This window comes from Neodiprion fabricii, chromosome 3 (assembly GCF_021155785.1).
Source record: "Neodiprion fabricii isolate iyNeoFabr1 chromosome 3, iyNeoFabr1.1, whole genome shotgun sequence".
Taxonomy (NCBI): domain Eukaryota; kingdom Metazoa; phylum Arthropoda; class Insecta; order Hymenoptera; family Diprionidae; genus Neodiprion; species Neodiprion fabricii.
In genome coordinates, this window is record NC_060241.1 from 20,012,791 (window position 1) to 20,029,385 (window position 16,595).

Below are 16,595 nucleotides of genomic sequence, written 5' to 3' on the forward strand. Positions count from 1 at the left end.
CGCAGGCGCGCGCCTGGGATCCAAATGTTTGAATTTCGAACACAATGAGTTGGATTATTCGCGCTCGATTTGTCGGATGTTTCTCGGGGAAAGGATAGTTTCGGCGGCTCGATTTCCTAATTCGACCGCGTGTGAACGAGACGTCGAATTCGCTGTGGCCGTGGGGAACGAGAGGTGTTTGAGAGAAAAAAACGATAAAATAGAAGGAGAACAAAAAAGGAGTAAGAATAATAACAATCTCCGAAAGAGTCGAGGGCGCGCGTGCAGCGGTTGTTGGAGGAAAAGATTCGATTTTAAAAGAGGCGAGGATTTGCGAACGGCGCGGAGCCGGCGGGAAGGTGGAAGTTGGAAGGTGGAAGGTGGAATAGGGGGGGGGGGGGGAGGGAAGGAGGCACGCCGGTAATAATTAGTACAATTATCGTACAAGGCCAACCACCGGTTCCCCGACGCGGCGCGTCCTACGCCCTGCGTGAGGTTACGGATGTATGTATCCGCGGAGAAAGAGCAGGAGAGAAATAGCGAGAATGAGAATGAGAATAAGAATAAGAGGCGGCCGGGCTTACCTGCCTGTCTTGTGTGCCCTCCAGAGGCTCCGGAGCGGTAATTATGCGTAATTACGTCGTCGATATTCCTGAAACATCTCTCGCCGCTGCTTGCGCTGCGGGCCTCTCGGACTCCCAGCCTATTTATAATTACCCGCTGCAAGGCTTGGAGTAAAGACTTTCCAATTTGCACCGAGCCAAAGCTCTTGCACGTGTGGTGCGCTCCTCTATACGTAGAACGCGCGTTACCGACGCACCGAGGAAAGCCATTCTTCGATGAGGGAAATAAAGAGGGAAAAATCGAAATAGGAGAAAATTAGCGGGAGTCGGGGAATCGCGCGGCGGCCTCGATTGCAAACTGCAAAGTCTAACTAACCGTGACGGCTCCTTTGCTCGCGCGCCGTGTGTGCCTTGCCTTTCCTTGCCTTTCCTCGCCTTTCCTCGCCTTGCCTTATACAACCTTCCCGTATATAACGAAGCAGTTCACACGAAAATACATCCCCCGCTGCACCGCCGGGCTACGGGTCGGTAGCAGCACATCACATCGCATCACATCAGATCGAGAAGAGAGCTTGCGCCTGCAAAGAATATCAAGTTTCTGATCGAGCCCCGGGCGAGGGATTCAGCGTCTCTGTGTCTCTGATGTAGACACTTGAGCTGTACCCGTTACCCGGGCTCGAATTGGGTCTCCGGGTGTATTTATCATTTCATTGGAACTCACGATCAGCGACATCCGGTGGCAGGAAATTTAAATGTCAGGATACCCGAATTCAATTTTATAAAAATACGTTTTTTTTATCATGTTCTTCAACCGATGTGCGTAGCTTGCGCGGACTTTTCTGCTCCTATCGATACTCGCGAAATCCGGTAAAAAATATTGGACTATTTCGCAGATTTCTTACACTACAACGGCATTTGCACGGGGATATGCATCCATCTGCTTAAACGGTTCTTCATCGACGGAGTAAAAGAAAGAACACTTTTTAACTGGCTCTACTCGCGATATAAATTGACGATGCGGGGAATATTCTTCATCCCAAACTCCGATCGTGATAATTAGATATCTATATATATATATATATATATATATATATATTCGATGTTTTATATTTACTTGGGATCCGGAGCTAACGACGATATAACACGCACTTTGCACCGTTTCGGGATTAGGCTAAACCCTTACTCGAGACCGTTACGGGTTAGACGTTCGATAAGCGGTAATTAATGATCATGCAGTAAAGCTGTCTGCTTGCTCGTTTCTCGATATATCCCGGTACAGAACGCTCCAACTTCTACGGGCCCCGATATTCACTCGTGTGTGTAAGTTTGTATTCTACGTACGTAGAAGCCCGTTGACACAATCTTGTATCACATTACGCGCTATCGGATACGAAGCATAATCGTAATAGTATAATTTATTTTTGCCAATCGTATCAAAGAATCACCCGTCAATTTTTGCGGCTGGAAATGAAATCTTGCAGCTTTGCAAACTTTTTGACGCGTGCGTGTGGTGACAAGTTTATTAAAAAAAAAAAAATAAAAAAAACAACCACAGGGCCAATGATTTTTAAAATAGCAAAAAATATCCTTGAATTCTTGAGAAAAATACTGTTTATATCCGGTTTTGATTATGTAATTCAGTTTGAAGTTGCAACGATTTAAATATCCCCACCTCAAACCAAAACAAGTACTGTGAGTTGACATTGAACCTATTTGTACATCACGTGGTGTCCACCTTCTTGGATTTACACCTCTCACTGCGAAACTATCGTCAGAGCACCACGTGCAAAATTGCTTTTCCTAATATGTGTCTTTTATTTTTGTTTTTTTCCTATAGAATTTAACTTCGATAACGTGTAAAATAATTGACTAATCCGAAGATTCCGTTTTACATAATCAAATCAGAGATGTATAATGTGTGGTATCTTCAACAATATAATTACATGAATCTACGCTTCAACGAACCTGTCGCGACCATGGATACCATCGATTGATCTGCATAGCTGGTAGTAAAAGATAAGTGAATAATTGTTAACAAAACAATTCAAGAAATTATAACGACAAAACTTCGATGAAAGAAATATAAATTGATACAAGAGACTATTTTAAAATGAATGAAGAAAAAGAGAATATTCAAAAAGGAATAAAGAATAATTCGAGAAACAATTTTAATGAAAGAAAAACGATATGTATTTCCAATTTTAATCTGTTTCACCTGCTGATCGATAATTTACGTACTTTGTGAGCGAATGATTGAATGGATACACGAATGAATATATAATACGTTTTTCGGTTATTGCTATAAATTTATATAACAGAAGAAAAAGGAATATTTACAATTTTCGTAATCGATTACATAAAATTTGTTCATAATTTATATTCAACATTTAAACCTATATTTACACAATTCTTTGCCTACGATCATACACGTAATTTTTCAAGTCAATTTGATCGAGGAACGCATCATGTTGGGTAACCGAACCGTCTTTTTGGAATAAAAAAAAAATTCCTAAACCTTGTCACGAATCAATTTTCGCCGCACACCGTAACCCGGATAAAAATCAGCATCGACGAATCGAGGATGACGATTTTTCAGGAAATTCGGTTGGCTCGAGATGTGCTATATATATATCGGCGGGGCCCCGAGGAGCCTCGCCCGGATGCCCCAGTCTCGGGCTCGTCGCCTCGGTTCCCCCTGGAGCGCCATCCATCACTCACTTAATATTTCAGTGCGCCTCTGCCCCTTTTTAAAACCTTAAAACACCATGGTGTAGCGTTGCCGCGCACATGCACGCGTTCATCTTACGCCCCGCGTCTTTATGTGTAGGTACATGTATAACAACACACTTGTCCAACCTGAGAGCAAAGTTCTCTGATGCCGGACTATGCTTAAGGATATTAGGGGCTGACGGTTTATCGATTTCTGGGGAAAATTCTCCGCTTACTTAGCCGCGGCTAGAACCCACCCTACATCCTTGCACCCTTCTTTCCTGTTTTTTGGACTTGGTGAAGAATGAACAACGACGCTCTCGTACCTTTTTTTTATACATACGAAGAATAATTGGTGCGACACTGCGCGAGTCGTGATTCCGTGATTACCGTCTGAATTTGCGATTTTTGGATTACCGGTTCTTAAACTTCTACGTCCGTAGTCCCTATTCATGATAACCGCTAATCAGGGAAAACCTGGAAGTCAGAGAAGAGTCGGGAAATTTGTGGCCGTAAGGAACGTCAAGAATGAAAGTTCCCCTGTGCAAAAGCGCAATTTTAAAAATAATTTGCTTTCACATGCTCTGTTCCATGACCATCAAATGGATGATAAACGTGCTTTCGAATACCGGTTGATTAGGATCTTCATTCGTTGGATAGTCAAATTAGATTATATCTTGTTCGAATTTGAGTCAGAGAAAAATTATAACTGGATCACGGCGAAGAGTTCTCGAATGTTTTCATTTATTTCTATTAGCCACCATCTGTATAAACCTTGAATTTGTCATGTAGTGTAATATAAAAAGATCGGTGGTTTAAAAAAAAAAAAACAACAAGAAAATTACGTAACCATTGAATTTGTACACAAAAATCTATTTATTTTTTTTTTTTTATGAATTCTTCGTAAAAGGTCAGAGAAAAAAAAGCAGTTGATTAAAAAAATTCGGCGGGGGGGGGGGGGGCGAGGTTGGGGGATTACATTCTAATGTTCTTTTTTTTTGCCGCTTCGTTTATAGATATGGTCAATAGCGTTATATGCATTTCAGTTATATTCATCGATTTGAAGTCGTTAGAGAATATTTTTCACCGTGCACTTGAAATCGTTAGAAAAATCTTTGAAACCGCGTATACCTACAAAGGATTTGTGAAGTAAAAAGGAGAGTCAGTGTGTGAAATCCTGTTATATCGCATAAAATAGTGTAAAGAGATACGATGGAATCGTTCGAAATTATTGCTATGCGATCGGCAGCTTCGATTAATCGTTTCCTCGATTAATCGGTCGATAGTTTTTCTAATTAATCGATTGATCGACGATTTCGATTCACATATCAATCGACCTGCATAATTTTTACAAGGCTGCTTCGATCAACCGATCAATCGAAGCTGCCGAATAATGGATTAATTGCACAGCGTTATATCGGAATAATCGTCGGACGTCCCGAAGGCCAGGAACATATAATCTTGGATTCCGATACGTCGGGTATTTCGTTGAGCGACGAACGCGGTTTCTTGGCGCTTCGCGCCCCGACGGACATCGGTTGCATATCCATAAAACGAGGCGAAAGGGTGCACTGCACCAGATCCACGTGGCCTCGCAGGCGTTGGTTGGACCACGTGTGAGGGAAACCGGGAACGGGGCACGACCCGAGGAACCATAAACAACGCCGCGGCGTTTACGCCGCTCGGGGCGGCGAATTGTAGGGATGTTTGACCGCCGTAAGTGGAGCTCTTGAGATTCCTACGGCGTGTTGGTACGTGGCCATGGCGCATTCTGCGCGTACGTCGTTCGCTATTCTATCGCCGCCTTTCCACCATCACCGACGCGGCGACGCGAACCGATCGCTTGGAATAATCAAATTAACGATTCGATTCATCGAGTGATCCGTCGAGTGAATTCCAACGCTACTCCTGATTTCCAATGATTTCCTCTGCATTCTTTGCGTTTTTCAGTGACTCCCGGGTCGGACGGGGATCACGGGAAATCCCGACAAATCATTCGAAATCATCGAGAACGCTGGGGAAACGCTGGATATCAATGACAGCGCGTGATAAGATAGACGTCAATAGAATATCAATGAGTTGGAACCGTTTGGCGTTTATCGCAATACTTACACAACGACTTTCAGGATCTTCAACGCTTGCCGTATCGTTTCTTCAGCCCTGTCGCGTGATTTCAAATCATTCGCAACGTAGACTTCCAAGGATTTTAGTCAACTCCTCGATTGATTCCTCGTTGTTTTAAAGAATATTTCAGTCATTCAAGTTGTTTTCATTTGAAATTCGATTTTCAACCGTTATATTTATTTTTTCAACTTATCGAGTGTGTATTCCTCTTGGGCGGAAATTCGACACCTAAAAAAATCTGCGTTGGATAGCGAATGCGAGAATTCTTCTGCTACAAAAATATTGGTTTCTTAATTTTGTACCTCGGGCATTCCAGACCATTACTATTTTCATTTTTATTCCCTCTGTGCGATTTAGGCCGCTGCGCAAAAAAAAAAAAAAAAACACCATTTGCAAAATTAGAAATTTTTTAAACAATTGTTCTTCATAGTAATCTCTCGATTAGCGAAATCACTGCTAACCATAATTCATTTCGGTGAAAGTACAATACTTTGAACCTAGTGCAAAGATATCGACTTTGTTTTTTCATAAAAAATTAACCGTGTAAATTTGATGCAAATGGAACGTAGCTAACAGTGGTTACGCTAATTGAACAATTACTACGAAGCAATTGTATTATTCCATGCTTTGAAAATCGTTTTCCTTTTTTTCTAAACGTCCTGCAACATATCAACAGAAAAATGAAATTGGAAATCGAACTGTCCGTTTAAGATGGAATTTCATTGAAATCTGTTCACCGGGCTGTTTACTTCTTGGAAAAATCTGGAAAACTTGGGAATCTCACTGTTAGGGAATGTCTTTGGCGAGTTCATTTCATTATGATTGCTACCATTATTATTATTCTCTTTAATCCTTAAATAACCGATGTGTAATGAAAATTTTTCTCAAATCTTCAATGCCTTCCATGAGAAATGCATAAGATATTCGAAATGATTCCAAAAATAGTTTAATAGAAAAAATATGTTAATAGAGAAAAATATTGTCTCCGATTATACACCCGACAAAATTTCTATGTTACCTGAAAAGTTACAGAATCCCCGTGGAATTATAATTTTGAATTTTATTCACAGACTCCCCGTTTACTGAACTTTCATTTGCGTACAGAAAACTGCTACAAATTACAATTTTTTTATTATCAGAGTGTATCATCAAGTGTACGTAATACACCCCGAGTAATTATACACGTACAATAAAAATTGGTCACCCTTCTATAGCTATACCGGACATTGCGGGATGACAATGTATAAAATGGAAGAAGAGCACGGTCAAGATAAATAACCCGGAGCCGAATAAAGCCACACCTACATGGATGCATGTATATGTAAAAGTAAACAGGGGGGCGGGACGTAGAATAATTTTAATTACAGCGCCGCAGCATGTGTCGTGCACTAATTGTGCCCAGCGGAGGCATCATCACACTTTGATTCCGGTTTTTCTGTCCGAGATATTTTACCTCCGGCGTGTTACAAATGGCTGCAGCGTTGCTACTGCCGTGCGGTAGCTCGCCTACTTTAAAACCCGGGCATTCCTCTTCGCGTCATTAGCCGTGGCGATTTCCCTTGTCCGAGTCCTTTATACATGCGTGTGTGTGTGTGTGTGTTTGTACTTGCAGGCTACTCGGTTCAACCAGTACCCTCATTTTCCGTGTAACATTTTCTGTCTACTGCATTATTTATGGTCGACAAATTGGGAAAATAATGCGCGTGTCGTAACTAGTTTTCTCTTTTATTTAGTAACTTGTGGTTTTAATTTTGTCAGATCGAAGAGAATGATTATTGTAATTATATGAATGAAGGTAATTCGAATATTCTCGAACCTATTATACATCCTACTTTGGTACATCGATTGCCATGAAAATGAGTTAAAGGAGTCTCACAATCAGTGCAAAATAATTATTCTCTTGGTAGAAAACAATTGTATAATTTGCCTGGTAATTTCAAATAATTTCGTCATTTTTTCCCCTTTTTTCACTATACAGTTGCAGGCTACTCCGATGAGAAAATGCATCCTTCGTGTAAAGACTCGAATTTTTCAACTGTGTACCACATCGCATACACACGTATACTATAAGTGTATTTATACCAAGAGAAAATGGTGAAACTCAGAATTAGTAGATTTAGCATCCGATTGCGGATACGCGATCATTTTTGAATTTTCACGCAAGCCGGCCACCTCAAGTCTTAGCTGTCAAACGCGTCTTGCCGAGGTTGCGTAGGTGATGCAGTTTTTCTGGTCCAGTACACCACGAATAGTTGATGCAGTGATTCGGGAACGTTTGGCAAATTTATATCATTGAATCTGTTGACGGATGAGTCATCGTACCAACATAATTTCAATTCGTCTCTTGACACGAAAAGGTTGGACAATTCATACCCAGTATCGAGTAAGTTGGCACCCCTGCTTTGTCTGACCGACCAATAGAGTTGAATTATTTCGCGCATGCGCAGTCGGTAACTCTGCAGCCTGTCGAGTTTCACCGTTCATCTCGGTATACCTACGTAGCAAAATAAAAATCGTCCCGACAACGATTGCGATAATCGTTCGCCTGGCTCACGATCAGCGACGCGACGTGAGTAGGCAGCGGTACAGCGGCATTGCGGAAGTGCCGTGGCAAGAGTAATTTCCTGTGTTTTTACCACGTAAGTATAAGGATCGCGGGGAGACCCGGTGGTACGCAGCATTCCTGGACGGGCATGGCACGCACCATAAACAACTCCTTAGGTCGGCACACCTGGCGCGAGGCGTTAATTACTCTCCTCCGGTCGTCCGTCTGTTCATCTGGGTTCCCGGCTCTCCCTGAAACTCTCTCCCTCTCTCTCCCTCTCTCTCCCTCTCTATCTCTCTCTCTCCTCGGCCTAGGTGGTCGGACGAAGAGAGACGAAGAAAGAGAGATCGAGGGAACGCAACAAGTGTCCCCCGTTGCGAAGCGCGAAAGCTCGCCTAATTACCCTCGCCTTCCCCCCTCCGGCGGCTCGGTGAGCGCCGCAGATTGAACGAGACAAAAACTCGCGTTGATTACAATTTCGTTTAATTTCAACGTCCGCTGCCGCAGCGCGCAGATTAGCCGAGAGCTGCCGGGATATTATGTATATACCGTATAGTGTACTAACCGCTACCTTTCAATTGGACTCGTTCCCCAATCCCCGCTGCGGATATCTCGCATAATTGGTTATTATACCTAATATATACCGCCGCGCACGGCAACAAACAACAATCTAATCCAATCACTGACGCGGCTGTGTCGTATTGCCATTCCGATTCTCTTTCAATTTTAATTAGTAATTAGGAACTATCCTCTGAGCATCGTCGCGATCTATTCGTACGTTTAACTGATCATCGTCAGTCAACAAAATTAACCCGAGAATACAGCGCGTGCTTTTTGTAATTGTAATATATAAAACACTCGTTAACCGTTGGAGAATCGACTTTTACAACGGTTTAATATATAATTTCGCATCGCTGATTCAGCCTTATAATTTATACCGCAGCGATCAAGTTTGTGGGATCTAATTTGAAAATCATTTTTGTAGACGGAAAAAAAAGGACGATCTCAATCGACGATACAAATGGCGATATTTTAACTGTATTCGAGGACGGTATAAACTGTGTTAAAAAAGGATTCGATTTCTGAGTGAAAAACGGTTCAAATTTGAAAAAAAATAAATATAATGTTCAACTGCAAACGAGCTAACAAGTTTTTTCGGGGTGTGCAGTGGTACAAGGTGGATGAAACGCGAATACGAGAGGATCTTCGCAATCTCTGGGTGCCACTGGGAGTCGGAGCGAACAACGATGAGCCGGATGAAGCTGCCAGTGTTTTCCTCGAGAAGTCGGCCGAGAGATCGGACTCGCTACTCTTGCAAACTTGGCACTCGTTCGCGAAATCTGCCCTGTCATGGTTCATCAGTCGCACCTCGATCAACGGGTAAGTTAATCGAACGTCAGCGAAACTTAAACAAGCTTATCTGAAAATCGGCATGTTGACAAGTTCACCATTTATCCAAATTATCGAAAATATCCAACACATGTATCGGGTATATAAAACTTGTGCATATCGTCCTTTTCACGGTACGAATCCTGCGGTGAAAACTACACAAGTGTAACGCAACGTACACCGGAGCGTTGGAATTAGGGGTATATAGAAGCACCTACGCACACATATTCGATACCTCGCGAGGTGATGAAAGAAGGCTTTCTTCTACTCATCCTCCGGACGACGTACGCGCCTTTACGGTATACATACACGGTTAATTAATAACCACGGAGATACGATCTTCGGTTAGGTTACCATCGCAGCCTGTGTGTGCATAGTTCCTGCAACAGAGTCGAGAAGCGAGTGGCTCTTACAGTTTAACCCGTGTGTACGAGACACACAGGCACAGGAACTCGCACGGTCGGTCGACTACTGCTGTAACCTGTAGCTGTGTCAGAGAGACCTGCAGGATCACGAGGAAGGCTCGCGGGACCGAAGATGTTATTGATGATCGAGCTCGCTCGCGTTGCTCTTTAGGGAGCTGCTTCGGGGATCGCCTCTCTCTGAACCGTTTATTAAAAACTAACGCCAGTGATTAACCTCTGCATCATCGGTCCTCCGCCTCCACCTCCGCCCCATCCATTTGCTACCTACTGTAACGTACCCGAATGTACGTTGTCGCCTTCCATTCGACACGTTATAATAATATCAGGTCTGCGGATTGAATTGGATTATGATTTTTTTCGAAACCAGGCCAAATCCAAACCCATTGATCGTGTGGTGCATTTTTCACATAGTAACTATTAATAAATATATATATAGTGTTGAAGTGTCACATGCTCTGCGTCAGACGTGCAGGCAACCCAACTTACACGGTCGCGGAACTTTCTATGGAATCATATTTCACATAATCATATTAATCATTTTAGATCAAAACACCAAGCTTCTATCTCACTTCTAAATCCCATGCCCCAAAGTCTTTGAATTTTTTCATTTCAATGATAAGTAATTTTCACAATCTTTTTTTTCGTATTCCAATGATCAACTATATACGTTGTTTTTGATTTGTTTGAAATGGTGAAAGATTGGTGTGAAATCGATAATCAAATATCTCTACGTCCTTAAATTATACCTATTATACAGATCCGTTGATCAGATGAGTATGAAGTTAGTACCGTTACGGTAACGATGCATGTTTAGGCAAGATCGTTACTTCCCACCTTTAAGAATGTCTGAAATTTAGTAAACCATCGTAAACAAAACATACTGTTATTTTGAAAGGTCGACGTCTTGAAAGTTATTCTAAAATTGCGCAATAACGATTTTTTCACGATGATTCGTTACGTTAACGTTATTAAATTCACGCTGATTTGATCAGCGGTTATTCAGGGTTAATTAGACATGCATCTGTTAGGGTATAAATGTCTCTGATTGCGTATGAATTTGAAATTGGGACACCCACACAAATAATCCTGACTTTTTCCCAATCATCCGTCTTTTCATTCCCTCCGAATGAATCGTTATGTGGCATTCGGATTTTCAACACCCTCGCAGCAGGACTTATTCACGCCCCTCTATAATGTAGGAAATGTAACAGGCGCAGACCCGTAAACCATGCGGAGGAGTTTCAGAAGCCAATTAAAATTGATTGCAGCCTCCAAGTAATAAATACACATTCTTGTATCTGTTAATTACTGCCCTTAATAGCCAGGTCAATATTTTCAACCTGATCCTCGTGTAGCCATCGCATAATTCCTTTACAAGTGAGCCTGTACTATACATATAAATGGAATAGTAAAATACGGATCGGCAAAACTTGTTCGTATACCTTTTCAATAAACAACGGAACTTCTTGAATCACCACTTTTTGTAATTCTTGTACAACCACGAAGATATCTTTGACGATCCATCTTTACGGATATCCTAACTATTTTTAAGAAAAATCGACATTTTTTTCTATCATTGCTCACCAAATTGGAAATAATTCGTCAAAGAACCGGTAAAAATATCATGATGCAAGAAAGGGAGGAAAAATTAAAAACACATGTGGATGCAGGTGTTGATATAACAATTGCGAAAATCCAGCGGTTTGTTCAACCAGAGTAATAGCTCCACATGAATAGCGTAACTCGGGAGTCCAAGAGCGAGGCGCATCAGGAGAACGAGCGAAACCAGTAGCCAGGTTTTTGTGCGGTGAACAGCAGCAGCAGGTAGTGTTTAGTTCCGCGCACCACCTGCTGTTGCCGCCTCTGATTCCTCTTCGTCCTCCGCCTCCCTCTCCTCCTCCTTCTCATCTTCTGCTTCTTCATCTCATCCTTCTAGTCCACCGTTCCTGACTCATCCAGAACCCGGGATGATTAGGGCATTAGACCGTCGAAAGTTGGTCTCCTTCGTCAACGTGCAGCTTGCTTGTCTTCAACTTCCAAAGTTGCGATCAATAAAGCTTGGTTGAAAAGAGTTCCAATCGTGAACGAATATATCGATGCAATATTCGGCCGCAGCTTCGCTGTTTCGTACCCTCGAACAGCCACTCAGGTTTCATTCGCTCCTCAGAAATTTACCATCAAATCTCAATGTCGGTATAATCAGCAACCTAAGTTCCTGATCGAACTTGACGAATCGGAACCTCGGTAACATTTGTCGTTAAGGTTGCGTAGGTGACCTTTGAAATTTTGTCCCTTATATTTTAGAAATGGTCCCATGGTGATGTGCTCGAGTGAATTGATCATACGCACAACGTGGGTGCCGATTTACGCGCTAGATGCCGGGGTGCAGGTGGAAGGCCTTATAAATACGATTATAATGAGAACGGAAGACCACCGATGCCGTCGAGACCGCGAGCGGAATTAATGCCGGTGCGAAAACCAGTCTCTGTTCCCTCTCCAGGTATTCCTATATATTATACTCTTCTTCTTCGTCTACTCCTTTTTCTTCTTCTTCTTCTTCTTCTTCCTCTCCTTCTTCGTCGTCGTCTTCTTCTTCTTCAGCTTTTTCTTTCCGACTCGGGTTCGGAAACGTCTCTCGAATGGTCCCTGCCCTTTCGATTCTCTTCCGCCCCCGTTTCGAGCGCGCCCTTGTCGGGTCGAGTATCGGACACGACGCGACGCCATGGAATTCGTAATTTCCAGAAACGACAGAAACGCGTGCCTCCTTCAGTAGCCAACCCCGCGGTAGCGAAAGGGGAAAAATTCCACCACGTATCGTACGCAAAAACAATGGCATGGCTCTACCGATCGCAACCCTGAAATACACGAAGGTCTCAGAAAAATTAATATTCTATCTTACAATTACAGTTGATGCTATTCTGATGTAGGTACTGATTGTATAGTCATTTCTACAAAAACGTTTAAGCGTATGTGTACACCTTGCTATATGAAAATTGGAGCGATATTCAGGATACCAACATCGCGGTCTGAATGTTTTTTTCATTTTTTTTATGTTGAAGCATCTTATCAAGCACAGTTTTGAGAGTATTTTCACCCCCTAATGAATCTCATAATTGCGTCCATCGGAATTATACAGTAGTTCAAAAGTTGTTTTGCGATTTTGTCAACACCTCGCGTTATCCAGACTATTGCGACGCCTTCTTCTATTTGAAACGACTTGTGTGTGGATTCCACCAACAACTTGAAAATTGAAGAATTTTTGCATTTGTTTCGGCATTTCTATCATATCCCATCTTTTCTCTCGTGATTGAATTCATTCCTCCCAACTCGCGGAAACTTGAATCACACGAACGTGGGAATTATTGTAATAAAATCAAATCCCATAAAGTAGAGGCTTAATTCATTGGTGGTGTGAATTTTTATTCAGATCCCTTGGGTAATAATGCTCCGATATAGTTCGAAAGAAAATCGTCTTCAGAAATGATCCTGTAGCAGTGTATATGTATAAGGTATATTCACGGGGCTGCATTACCCGGCTCCTCCGCATCTTGTTATACCTAATCAGAACTGAATTTAGGCTTTCGCGAAAGGTGCCGAGCCATAACCGTTGTCCCAGTTATTGGGCACTTATCCTCATCCGGATTCCGAACCCCAGCCCTGTAATCCCACCCCCGCGTCCCCCTTGGCCTCCCCCACTTTATCCCTGGGATTCCCTCGCGGCTCCTCCCAGCGTTCGATTGGGCTTGGTCCTGGCTGGCGGTCAGTAATTATCATTAACGCGTTTGCGCGGTCGCCCTCGGCGTCACACCCTCACACACAGGCGGAAAAGCAACCCTGTTCCGTATCGTCGGAGGTCCTCCAATTGCCGGTCGTATCCTCGAGGACTGGGTGGTTGTGGTGGTGGTGAGCTAGCTGTAGTTCTATACGTATCCCTTGCTGCACCGGTCCAGACGTAATTAACGCGACGGGGCGCATGCGCTACCTCTCACCGCGGTGATCCGCGTCGCGTTCCTGGGTGCGCAACGTACCCACCTCCGACAGAAGCCTGCAGGACCTCGGGACAACCGAGCCTGGAAATCGAGGGATAAGGGAAGTCAGGGGGAATCTAAAGCGGGGAATTTTGCCTACACTGAGAAAAATTTCATTTCTTACAGTAACTAGAAAAATTCGGTAAAACAGGTATCGTTAAAAACAATGTTTGAATATTGTTGGGATTACGAAAAACGAGATACGCCTAACCATTTTGCGCTATCGTCGATCCTTTTTTGGTAATTGATTTATTGTTGCACAAGCGTTGAATTTTCGCGCCAGTTACAAGAAAATATAGCAACAGTGATCGTAATGAGAAAGAATAGTAACGGATCCTAGACTTTGTGGTAACAGCTAGAAAACTAATTTTCATTTTGTACCTAGAAGTATATTTTACGATTGTGGTAAAAAATGAAAATAGTTAAAGACTGAGCGGTAACCGGAACTAAAAATTTCTCTCAGTGTATGATACCGATTCTGACGAAATTTTCGGTCAGTAATATACGACTTTGAGAGGTATCGAACGTTTTCTTACACGTTGCAATATTCCATAGGACGTATAGTTGGGCTGTTTTTAGTCAACTCGTTACCACATGTGGCCAAATTTAGTACGCCTAATTTGAGCTGGTGCAGAGGTGCTTTGATGTATAGGTAACCTCCATAATTTTCGAACGGTCAAATATACCAAATATGAAAAACTTGTATCCACACTTGCTCAGTGTCGGATTCTAATCGTGAATCGAATAATTGAACAGATTTAAAGTCTAATTAAGAAATAGGAATTAAGAAATTATTCTATTCTGCACAAAATTTTCAGATAACCATCCTAGTGAGAGCTCGACCGATTGTCGGAATATAAAATAGCTAGATATTTTTGAACCGCCATCCCTGATAGGAGTATCATTTTCCAAGCGTGTTACCATTTCCGTAGTTACATCGCAACCATATACATATGTATAAATGATGTAGGTTACACTAGAATGATGAGGGACGCCTGCGCCTCTGATGATACAGATGCGAGAGACGAGAGGGAAGGAAGGAACGAAGGACCTCCCGGTTCTCGAGGCTCTTCTTTCTTCTCAGATTCGTCGTCGTTCGGGCTGACGTCGACCAGTAATTAAACCAGGGGCGGCGCCTGGGGCGAGCCGAAACACTCCGCGACTGCGCTCTCTTAATTACTAATCAACCCTATCGCGAACCCTCCTCCTCTTTCAGATTCCACCGACGAATTGTCCCGCAGACTTCGCGAGGACGAAACTCAAAATGGCGGATTTCTCATCTCGCCATGTTATTACTAAGGCCTGTTGTAGGTATTTATACACGATTAGATATACAGCTGTGTCGCAGTTATTGTACCCAACCAACGGACGATTTATAATGTAGGCCGATCTGTAATGGAACTTTTCCATTTGCCGGTGAAAAAAGCGCAAGTTGTCGAGATCAATATTGATATACTTCTGAAGTCAGGAACGAATGAATCAGCGTATTCCTCTCACAGGTGTATTCCTCTACTCCTGTGCCTACCAGGATGGATATAAGCAGTATCAATGACGAAACGCCTTACGAGAGGCTGACGCGTCGCTCATATCGCCAGTAGTAAAACCGCGTCTTGGTCCGGCGCGGCGAACGAAACGTGCAGGGTCTAGAATGTGTGTATAAGAGCACCGATATCGTAGACTCTCTTTTTTAGGCAGGCGCGTGCCCCAGGGTATGTGTATATCAGAGAATAGAGATAGCTCACCGGTGTGGCCGGTCAAGATGAGTGATGGTGAAACAGACGATGTCTACGTACGTTAAAGAATTTATTCGACGCGAGCATGTTTCACGCGCTCTTTCACGCGTGTTTTCAATGCGCAGTCGCAAACAAATCTGACATTACGCGACTCAAACCTCGATTTCACGCTTCGTGAAAAAACGCACAACATACCTTGGTTTGTTAAATATAGATAATCGTGTGCAACGTTCGTCTCCAGCTCATATCGCAAACTTACGCTCGATCCGAGAAATCCCAGTTTTACAATTTGAATAATTTGTGTAGTTTTCTTTCTTTTTTTTTTTTTTCCTCTGTTCTGACTCGTCGCGTCCATAGTCGTGGTTATTTAAAACGTGCCGCCGTGACGCGGAGCGCACGCGGATTGTTTCAGGTTGGCGGTATAGAAATAAGACGAAGAAGAAGACCACGGCCAAGAAGAAGGAACGAAGAAGCGTCGGAACGGTCGGCGGCATTGTCGACATAAATCGAATAATATGAAAGCGCGGCGGTCCAATCAGAGTCGTATTTAGCGATCCGTAAAAAGTTAGAAAGACGAGCGATGATGGTGGTGGTGCGGTAGACCCGGGATTGGGTAGTCGTGTAGAGAGATTCCCTCTCGCCGCGTCTCGACTCGCGCATACATGGGCATGCGTGCACACATTGCACGCGTATAACTCGGGCTGCGGTAGCCGGCAGCTTACGCTCGTTCGCGCGGCCAAAGACAGCAGCGCGACAGAAGGAAAGACAGGACAAGACAGACGGACAGACGATACAGACGGATAGATAGATGCGCTCGCCTTCCTTTCTCATTCCCCTCCTCTGCCCACTCGCTTTTACTTTTCAGAACTTCGTCTACCCTCCTGTATACCCATAACCAATGCACGCTGTACGCTTATGGCGCGAGACTCTTTCCCGAGCCTCTCGATGTTACATTCGTGTCGCACGCTGGCTATCGATGATCTTGAACTCGTCTCTGGGCACCCGCTAGTAGCTCTTTTGCTCGAACCAACTGCGCCAGATTTTTGAAGCCTGAATCCCTGGAATTTGACAGGATGATCTAATCCACGGTTTGCAAGATT

At 43.2% G+C, this 16,595-nt stretch overlaps 1 protein-coding gene across 3 annotated transcripts in view; it reads left to right on the forward strand.

Moving 5' to 3' along the window:
• The window catches only part of LOC124178997 (protein-L-histidine N-pros-methyltransferase), a 32,329-nt gene that overhangs the window by 610 nt on the left and 15,124 nt on the right, over positions 1-16,595 (forward strand). For all 3 annotated transcript variants that reach the window (XM_046562912.1, XM_046562911.1, XM_046562910.1), the window contains exon 2: positions 9,089-9,300. In XM_046562912.1, coding sequence (XP_046418868.1) covers positions 9,089-9,300 — 212 coding nt within the window. The remainder of the gene's footprint in view (positions 1-9,088; positions 9,301-16,595) is intronic.